This window comes from Lepidochelys kempii, chromosome 2 (genome assembly GCF_965140285.1).
Source record: "Lepidochelys kempii isolate rLepKem1 chromosome 2, rLepKem1.hap1, whole genome shotgun sequence".
Classification (NCBI taxonomy): domain Eukaryota; kingdom Metazoa; phylum Chordata; order Testudines; family Cheloniidae; genus Lepidochelys; species Lepidochelys kempii.
In genome coordinates, this window is record NC_136381.1 from 257,102,937 (window position 1) to 257,112,930 (window position 9,994).

The 9,994-nt window shown below is 40.2% G+C and overlaps 1 protein-coding gene across 3 annotated transcripts in view; it reads right to left on the reverse strand.

Annotated features, from left to right (window-relative positions):
* LOC140907820 (sodium channel protein type 5 subunit alpha) overlaps positions 1 to 5,056 on the reverse strand; it is a 268,854-nt gene extending 263,798 nt beyond the window's left edge. For all 3 annotated transcript variants that reach the window (XM_073334664.2, XM_073334662.2, XM_073334665.2), the window contains exon 1: positions 4,790 to 5,056. In XM_073334664.2, the coding sequence (XP_073190765.2) occupies positions 4,790 to 5,056 (267 nt within the window). The remainder of the gene's footprint in view (positions 1 to 4,789) is intronic.
* Positions 5,057 to 9,994: the final 4,938 nt, after the last annotated feature.

Here is a 9,994-nt window from a genome sequence, read left to right on the forward strand (position 1 = left end):
CATCACAACTTTGATTTCCATCCTAATACTTGCATTTCGAATTCTGTCTTTGTGAAACTCCTCTAATGGGCAAAGACATCTCATCTCAAACACCTCTAAGCATCAAAGTTACTATCTCTTTTGTCACCCATGCTTCTGCACTATACAGCATTGTGGGGTGCACCACTGTTCTGTACAGTTGGGATTTTAGTCTCAGTGGCATATGCTTGTCATTCACAACCCCTGTGATGTTATTCTATGCTCTTCCAGCACTCCCCAATCTCAATTGTATCACATTCAAACTCTTCCAGTGCTCTCCAATCTGAACTATATCTGACCAAACTTGCCATCTTCCCATGCACAGAAGTACTTGAACTGGTCAAGCTGGTTTAGTCTGACTCCATTAATCTCTATATCTAGTTTCCCTGTGGCATCTCCACTGCCCACATGACCTCAATCTTAGTCATGCTCATTTTCATCAGATGCCATTTTAGCTAGTCATACCACTGGTTTAATATTTTCATAGATTCATAGATATTTAGGTCAGAAGGGACCATTATGATCATCTAGTCTGACCTCCTGCACAATGCAGGCCACAGAATTTCACCCACCACTCCTAAAAAAGACCTCACACCTATATCTGTGCTATTGAAGTCCTCAAATTGTAGTTTGAAGTCCTCAAGGAGCAGAGAATCCTCCAGCAAGTGACCCGTGCCCCATGCTACAGAGGAAGGCGAAAAACCTCCAGGGCCTTCCAATCTGCCCTGGAGGAAAATTCCTTCCCGACCCCAAATATGGCGATCAGCTAAACCCTGAGCATATGGGCAAGATTCATCAGCCAGATACTACAGAAAATTCTTTCCCGGGTAACTTGGATCTTACCCCATCTAAAAACCCATCACAGGCCATTGGGCCTATTTACCATGAATATTTAATTACCAAAACCATGTTATCCCATCATACCATCTCCTCCATAAACTTATCGAGTTTAATCTTAAAGCAAGATAGATCTTTTGCCCCCACTACTTCCCTCGGAAGGCTATTCCAAAACTTCACTCCTCTGATGGTTAGAAACCTTCGTCTAATTTCTAATCTAAATTTCCTAGTGGCCAGTTTATATCCATTTGTTCTTGTGTCCACATTGGTATTGAGTTTAAATAATTCCTCTCCCTCTCTGGTATTTATCCCTCTGATATATTTATAGAGAGCAATCATATCTCCCCTCAACCTTCTTTTAGTTAGGCTAAACAAGCCAAGCTCCCTGAGTCTCCTTTCATAAGACAAGTTTTCCATTCCTCGGATCATCCTAGTAGCCCTTCTCTGTACCTGTTCCAGTTTGAATTCATCCTTCTTAAACATGGGAGACCAGAACTGCACACAGTATTCCAGGTGAGGTCTCACCAGTGCCTTATATAACGGTACTAAAACCTCCTTATCCCTACTGGAAATACCTCTCCTGATGCATCCCAAGACGACATTAGCTTTTTTCACAGCCATATCACATTGGCAGCTCATAGTCAACCTATGATCAACCAATACTCCAAGGTCCTTTTCCTCCTCCGTTACTTCTAGTTGATGCGTCCCTAGCTTATAACTAAAATTCTTGTTATTAATCCCTAAATGCATGACCTTACACTTCTCACTATTAAATTTCATCCTATTCCTATTACTCCAGTTTACAAGGTCATCCAGATCCTCCTGTAGGGTATCCCTGTCCTTCTCTAAATTAGCAATACCTCCCAGCTTTGTATCATCTGCAAACTTTATTAGCACACTCCCACTTTTTGTGCCCAGGTCAGTAATAAAAAGATTAAATAAGATTGGTCCCAAAACTGATCCTTGAGGAACTCCACTGGTAACCTCCCTCCAACTTGACAGTTCACCTTTCAGTAGGACCCGTTGTAGTCTCCCCTTTAACCAATTCCCTATCCACCTTTCAATTTTCCTATTGATGCCCATCTTATCCAATTTAACTAATAATTCCCCATGTGGCACAGTATCAAACGCCTTACTAAAATCTAAATAAATTAGATCCACTGCGTTTCCTTTATCTAAAAAATCTGTTACTCTCTCAAAGAAGGAAATCAGGTTGGTTTGGCACGATCTACCTTTTGTAAAACCATGTTGTATTTTGTCCCATTTACCATTGACTTCAATGTCCTTAACTACCTTCTCCTTCAAAATTTTTTCCAAGACCTTGCATACTACAGATGTCAAACTAACAGGCCTATAATTACTTGGATCACTTTTTTTCCCTTTCTTAAAAATAGGAACTATGTTAGCAATTCTCCAATCATACGGTACAACCCCTGAATTTACAGATTCATTAAAAATTCTTGCTAATGGGCTTGCAATTTCTTGTGCCAATTCTTTTAATATTCTTGGATGAAGATTATCTGGGCCCCCCGATTTAGCCCCATTAAGCTGTTTGAGTTTCGCTTCTACCTCAGATATGGTGATGTCTACCTCCATATCCTCATTCCCATTTATCATGCTACCATTATCCCTAAGATCCTCTTTAGTCTTATTAAAGACTGAGGCAAAGTATTTGTTTAGATATTGGGCCATGCCTAGATTATCCTTGACCTCCACTCCATCCTCAGTTTTTAGCGGTCCCACTTCTTCTTTCTTTGTTTTTTTCCTATTTATATGACTATAGAACCTTTTACTATTGGTTTTAATTCCCTTTGCAAGGTCCAACTCTACTTGACCTTTAGCCTGTCTCACTTTATCCCTACATATTCTGACCTCAATAAGGTAGCTTTCCTTACTGATCCCTCCCTTCTTCCACTCCCTATATGCTTTCTGCTTTTTCTTAATTACCTCTCTAAGATGCTTGCTCATCCAGCTTGGTCTACAACTCCTGCCTATGAATTTTTTCCCCTTTCTTGGGATGCAGGCTTCCGATAGCTTCTGCAGCTTTAATTTAAAATAATCCCAGGCCTCCTCTACCTTTAAACCCATAAATTCTTCAGTCCAATCCACTTCCCTAACTAATTTCCTTAATTTTTGAAAGTCAGCCCTTTTGAAATCAAAAACCCTAGTTGCAGATTTATTTTTGTTAATCCTTCCATTCAGTTTGAACTGAATTAGCTCATGATCACTTGAGCCAAGATTATCCCCTACAACCATTTCCTCTATGAGATCCTCATTACTCGCCAAGACCAGATCTAAAATGGCATCCCCTCTAGTCGGTTCAGCAACTACTTGTTGAAGGAATCCATCAGCTATCGCATCTAGGAAAATCTGAGCCCTATTATTATTACTAGCACTCATCCTCCAGTCTATATCTGGGAAGTTAAAGTCTCCCATGATCACACAGTTTCCATTAGTATTTACTTTATTAAAAACATTTCTTCTAGATCTTCCATTTGAGGATGCACTAATTGGTATGTCATCTGCATACAGGAGCCTGTTCATGCATAATACCCTCCACTAATTCCTTGTTTCATTCCTGGCCAAATTCTCACATAGAATGAGCACCCCACTGCCAGCACTGTCTGACCCCATAGCCAATGAGGATGGGACTAAAAGGTTCACCCCAAGGTCACCCCAAGCAAAAGGGATCCTCAGATGGCAGAAAATTAGTGCGGAACCTCTTACGCTGCTCTTCCTTCATGCTGCCAGCAGAGCAGGGGACTGAAAACAGCTAGGCAGCCAATAAATGCCCTAACTGCGCACAGAGAGACTGACCTGCATGTGGAGGCAGCAAGATCAGGGCAGTTCAAATGTGAGCTTTAAGCAATTTTGGAACTTACCCATCAAGAATCTGGCTTTCAAGACTAAAATACTACAGCAATGTCCTGTTGCTTCTGCCTGGGCACGCTGTATTTAAATAGCCACAGATTATTATAGACTGATTCCAGGCATCTCAAGTAAATAATCTACTTCTGTGTCTATTTAACTTTTGTTACTTTTTCTATTTAAGTTTTTACAACGTAGGAACAAAAATGCCAGTGATTACATCAAGGAAACATATAGTAATTTCATGTACAGATTTAAACATACAGTCTAGAGGAATACATCAAAAAATTGAAAGTTCTCAGAATGCTCGTTTGTGGGTGTTATTTTCTCATCCATGTTATAACATGTTTGAAGTACAGGAAAGCAAGTTACGCAGTCATGCAGTCAACAGCCTTTTGAGGGAGCTGCTTGTACTGTAGTGGCTCTGGTCCAGCCCACACGATTCTCACCAGGTGATATTCACTCCAGAATGAAATCCACCCTGGTGCAGAGGGCCAGCACACTGCACCAGTTAAATCCCACCATAAGTCCTATTTTGACACTTTAAATGAGGCTGAAATGGTGCCTGGGCTTTTGCTGTCCCTCTGCAGAAAAATGAATTTCACTTTTCAAGAATGGTTTGCATATATACCTCTTACGCTATGTAGGTGATAGTCCCTCCTGTGCAGAAGGCCAGCAAAAGGCCCAAGGAACCACATAAACCCTTAACAAGAAGGGCTTAAGTTAGGCTTAATAATGCACAGGACCTTGGTCCTTGCATGAAATTCATGCAAAGAGAGGAAAGTACAGTAGATGGAACCCACAATTTCATTTAACTCATTTAATGTTCTCTTCTCACATAACACTGTATATTCATATGCAATGTTACTTGAGCTAAGCTTTTATTCCACTATGCCCCTCTGTTTAGTGCTCCGGAGGAAGTTCTGCCCTCATTAGCTCTCCAATCCTTAAACCAGAAGAAACCATTTTTACTGAGCAAGGAAAGACAAAACCAGAGTCCCCGCATAAAATATCTCCCATCTTAGAAAGCAAATGTAAAACAACACATGCTTCTGAAGGCTCTAACCTTGTGGTCACTGTAGTAAGGGTCAAGATCCTCCAGTGGTTCCCCAATGAGCTCTGGAGGAAGAGTCCCATAGATATCAGGCAACTTTTTGCAAGCTTGTAAGTCAAACTGTGGCTGAGGCTTTTCTTCATCATCTGGCTGATCTCTGTATTCCTGCTTGGCATTCCTTGCAAGTTTCTCTGCAATTCGCTTCTCAATAGCAGCCAAGGATTCAGGTGTGAACCGGTGGAAGCTATTAGAACCTGGTGGTAACAAGAAGTCGGCCATCTTTTCATCCTGCTTCTTCTGTACTGGTCGTTACTCCAAGTAGGGGAAACAGCTAAAACAAAAGGGATCAAGGTAAGTGACTAGAGAATTGGCAAGCCAGCAAACAGAACAATGCATGAGTTAGCAACAATCAGGTAACCTTTTGCCCAATTGTATGTGTCCAATAAAACACTAGGGAAAATAAAACTAATTGAAAAAATAATTCAAATGAGGAGTTGTCTGAGTGATCAAATCTGAATAGCTTTTATAGATTGAGGGTAGACTTTTGAAAAGCACCTAAATCCCACTTTCAAAAGTGCTTTATGTACTTAGCACTTAAGTCTCATTGAAAGTCATTGGGATTTAAAGAATCTTGAGTCACTTAAGGACATTTGAAAATCTCCACCGTAAGTGTCTGTAATATTTTCTTACATCACTTATTTTCTTGCAGGTTCAGGAAGAGGCATCTTCCACATTCATATCAGTGCCCTGAACAGCTACAAGTTTTCTCCTGCTTTACATCCCACTACCCTAGAAAAAAGAAAAGGAGTACTTGTGGCACCTTAGAGACTAACCAATTTATTTGAGCATGAGCTTTCGTGAGCTACAGATGAAGTGAGCTGTAGCTCACGAAAGCTCATGCTCAAATAAATTGGTTAGTCTCTAAGGTGCCACAAGTACTCCTTTTCTTTTTGCGAATACAGACTAACACGGCTGTTACTCTGAAACCTACCCTAGAAAAGTGGAGGAACAAATGTTCAGTTAGGCATAAAGTTAGTCACCTAAATGCATATTTGGACACCTTAATAAAAGTGGTCTGATTTTCACACATGCTGAGCAATCAACACTTCCAATTCAGCACCTCTCAAAATCAGCCCACTACTATTTAGTTATCTAAATACAGATTGATTTAAAAGTCTAACTTTTGGCACCCAAGATTATATATCTTGGCCTGAGTATGCTTCCTCATCAAAATTCCCAACTCCTGCCAGAATGGAAAATAGGTGACTGGAACTGGTAATTCTTGCATCTATATTAACTTACAGGAATAAAATGCAAATGCAAAACCATACCAGAGGAATAATGGACTTACAGATCTTCCCTAAAGGACACACTGATAGCTGTTAAAATTAATGTAAAAATACATTATTACTAAAAAATCTGGGGTGAATTCATCCCTATGTCAAGAGCCTGCACAATATCTATGCACTGTTTAAGTCCCATTGAAGCCTTATTTTGAAGTCTTCTGTGGGACTTAAACAGCACAGAGGCCTTGAGCTGGTCCCCTACACGAGGGTGGGCTGAGAAATGTTTTGCCAGCAAGAGTAATCTTCATTCTCTAATATGTATCAATAAAACACATATTACATGAGAAATGAAGAGGCTTTTTAACCCACAGCAGCAAGACCATACTTACTAAATTAAAATCTAACTCAGTGACAAACAAAATCAACTCAGGTTTTGAGGTGTGGTACACTATTGCTTTGGCCTGCTTATGCTGGACACCTGTTTTGTTTAGCTACCTATTATTTTTCTCTGCTTTCAAATATTATTTGTTTACTTATACCGGATACGTCCTGATAGTCTGCTTCTATTAAGTTCTGTGATGACAGCATTTTTTGTTAGCAAACAAACCCTTAACTGGATCCTGTATGACAAAGAGCATATTTATTGACTCAATTTATTTGAGGAAAGTAGTCTTTGAAATAGCTATTGTTTTTCCTGTTCTGACTTTTTCAAGATGAATTCATTAGATTGTCATTGATCATGACATATCATAGGGGAATGACTTGCATTATCCTGTATATCATACTTCACATTGCTGCCGATCTGAACAGCTAGGGTTCAGATGAATTAGTATACTGACTTGAGTTCAGATAATCTGTACACTCTTCTTCAGTTATATCTTCCCTTAAATTCCCCAACTTGCTCCCCTCCTTATATCGCCATTGTCATGAAAAAACAGGAAGTTACAAAAGCCTTTCAGCAAACCAGAAATGAGTTTTCTTACACTCTCATTGTTCTCTGACTCAACACCACAACTGCAAACAAATGGCATTTTCAGTCCCATAAATAACACCAGAGACATGGGCCAGCTAATCCTCTTGTTGTCCTTATACTGTGAAACATGTCTTATGTGACCACTGAAGGGAATGACAAAAAATGGTTGGTTAACAGTGGTGGTCTCTTAATACAGGTGGAGCACTATAGCCAGTACATTTGGGAACTATTTCGGGGTGGTTTCTTAGGTCAGGAGTTTGCTGGAACAGGGTGATTCTGTAAACATGTTTTTGTGTACCAGTATCCAAATCGATCTCAAGCATCTATGCACAACAGAGAGAAGAGCAATCGTTCCCTGAACTAACTATGTCAGGAGTAGGCATCTCGGAGCCCATCAGGTGCGGGAACTGCAGTGCTGTTACTGAGACAAAACATAATCAAACAAACCAACCAACCAAGAGATACAATATAGAATGTTCTTTTCTTTGGCTTGGTTTATCACCAGAGTAGATTAAAAGATTCTGAGAAGCAATGCAGAGAACCATGAAACGTGACACAATACAGTCAGGCAGCAAATTCTGACCATCCATTTCCTGCCTAGCATTTTCATTGGGGAAACCTCCAAATGCCAGCTGCAATCGCAATTAAACATCTGAAAATCATGGGCTTGTGGAGCCAGGAACTAAGAGGGGCAAATTTAGCATTTAGTCTAAGTGGGCCGGATTCTCTTGACTTGCACATGCACAGATGTGCAAAAGTAACTGTAGAATGCCACCAAATCAGCATTCCCCACTCATGTGCACAGGTAATAGCTTTTACACTCAGGTTGCACAGACGAAAATTACTACACAAGAAGCTTAATTCTTCTTTGATGAAGATAGGAGCAACTATGTTGAAGTTATACTAGCACAAGATTGGTGTGAGGGGAGAATCAAGCTCCTGGCACAATGCATTGGAGAATCAGGCCCAGTGGCCCGATTCTAACATGAAACCAAACTTGTGCTCAGAGGAGAAGGGAAATGATTATATACTACCCCTGTGATCCCCAGAGCTGTAAAGGAGCTCCTTTGCTCAGCCCATGCACACTTTCAAGACATGCAGTGATGAGGCAAGGCTTCCTGCTGACCCTGCATCAGCTTTTATACACCTTGACTGCATTTTGCAGACAGAGCTGAGCTAGCTGCCTATGTATGTGTAGCGCAGCCTTCCTTAGCTGTACACTTTACAAATGTAGCATGAGTTGGTGGATCATTTACTGTGTAAGCGTATCGTGCAACTTTCAATGGGTCATAAGGTGGTCATGTAACGCCAACGGACCCTGGTCATCAGCAGGTGGGATTGAACCTGGGACCTCTGGAGCTTAGAGCATGAGCCTCTACTGCATGAGCTAAAAGCCAACTGGCTGTTAGCTAAGGCTGCAGAGCAAACTCATTAATATCTCTCTCTCTCTCTCTCTAAGTGATCTCAGTGCCACTAGATGGGACAGAACACCACACCCAGGATGTGTGTGGGTTACATACTTCCCCTAGCTGAGGAAGCATGTCTCAAGCTTCAGATCCTGGACAAGCCCTCACTTGTAATGCCAACAGATCCCAGTGGTTGGCTGGCGGGACTGAACTTGGGGCTTCTGGATCTTAGTGTATGAGCCTCTACTGTATGAGCTAAAAGCCAACTGGCTATTAGCTAAAGCTGTAGAGCAAACTCATTAATCTCTCTCTCTAAGTGGTCTCAGTGCCACTAGGAGGGACAGAACACCACATGCAGGAGGTGTGTGGGTTACTGTCACATCAAAATTAATTTTCACCAGAAAACTCTAAGACACTTCTCCCTAATGAGGGCTATTTTCATACCTTACTGACATCTGCAACTCCTAGTGAGTAAGGGAATGGGAAAGGGCATTCTACATTCTCTTTATGCTCAAAAATGGCTGAACCATTTTTGCTCAAACTTTCTTTAAAAAAAAAAACAAAAACAACAAACCTGCAAACATAGATCAAGCCTTAAATATTTCAATCCAAAAGATTGAAGTTTCAGAAAGTTCTAAGTGACCAAAATTAATGTGTTAGAATGGAAATGGTTATGCAATCTTAATTATAGCAGTTACTGCTACTCCTTCTATAATCTCTTATCAAGATTTCTATTTACCATCATTTTCGTGATGGAAAAAGCTTTAAAATGTTTTTCATTCTTACACTACACTTATCAAACCTGCTACGTTTCAAAGTATATATTTAACATAGTTATTCTTCAAACTCAGACATATTAAGGAAATGGCCCAAATGATTTAACGGGTCTTTATCATGTCTAATTTCTTCCAATCTATGAATTACAAACATTTCTACAAATAGCCTGGGTCAGAACAGATGTTTCTAAATATAGTGTGAAAGCACACAACTTAAAAAGGAAAATCATCAATGACTGAATCAAAGAACTGAAATGCAGGTTTTTTTAATGCGATAATGGCTGTTGTGACTCACATTTTTCACAACAGAGTCTGTATATTTCCACTCCTCTCAAGCACTTTTTTGAAGCGTGAAGCTTCAAAGACCTGTCCAACACACTGTGTTTCTGTAGAATCATTATGCATGGAATGAACATTTCTCTCCTTAATCCTACTTAAACCCTGGCAACACCAGCCTGTGCTGATAAAAATGGATTGGTTATGTAAACAGGGTTGATCAGATATCAAAGTACCAACATAACTGGTTCCTATGTCATAGTAGTGAATGGAAACAATCAATAAAATGTTGTCAACATTAAAAATGATTGTATTTGATAAAATCAGTACTCCCCCAGTAACTGTAATCCTTCTACTTTTCTCCACCCTGAAGAAGTCTTTCAGTTTTTATTCTTAAAGGTAAAGTCACCCCTGTTCACAAGATCCATGCAGCATTTAAGACACACTCAAGTTCTCAAAATAGGGCTTATGTGGTGCATAGGCTAGTGCTGGCTCTCTAG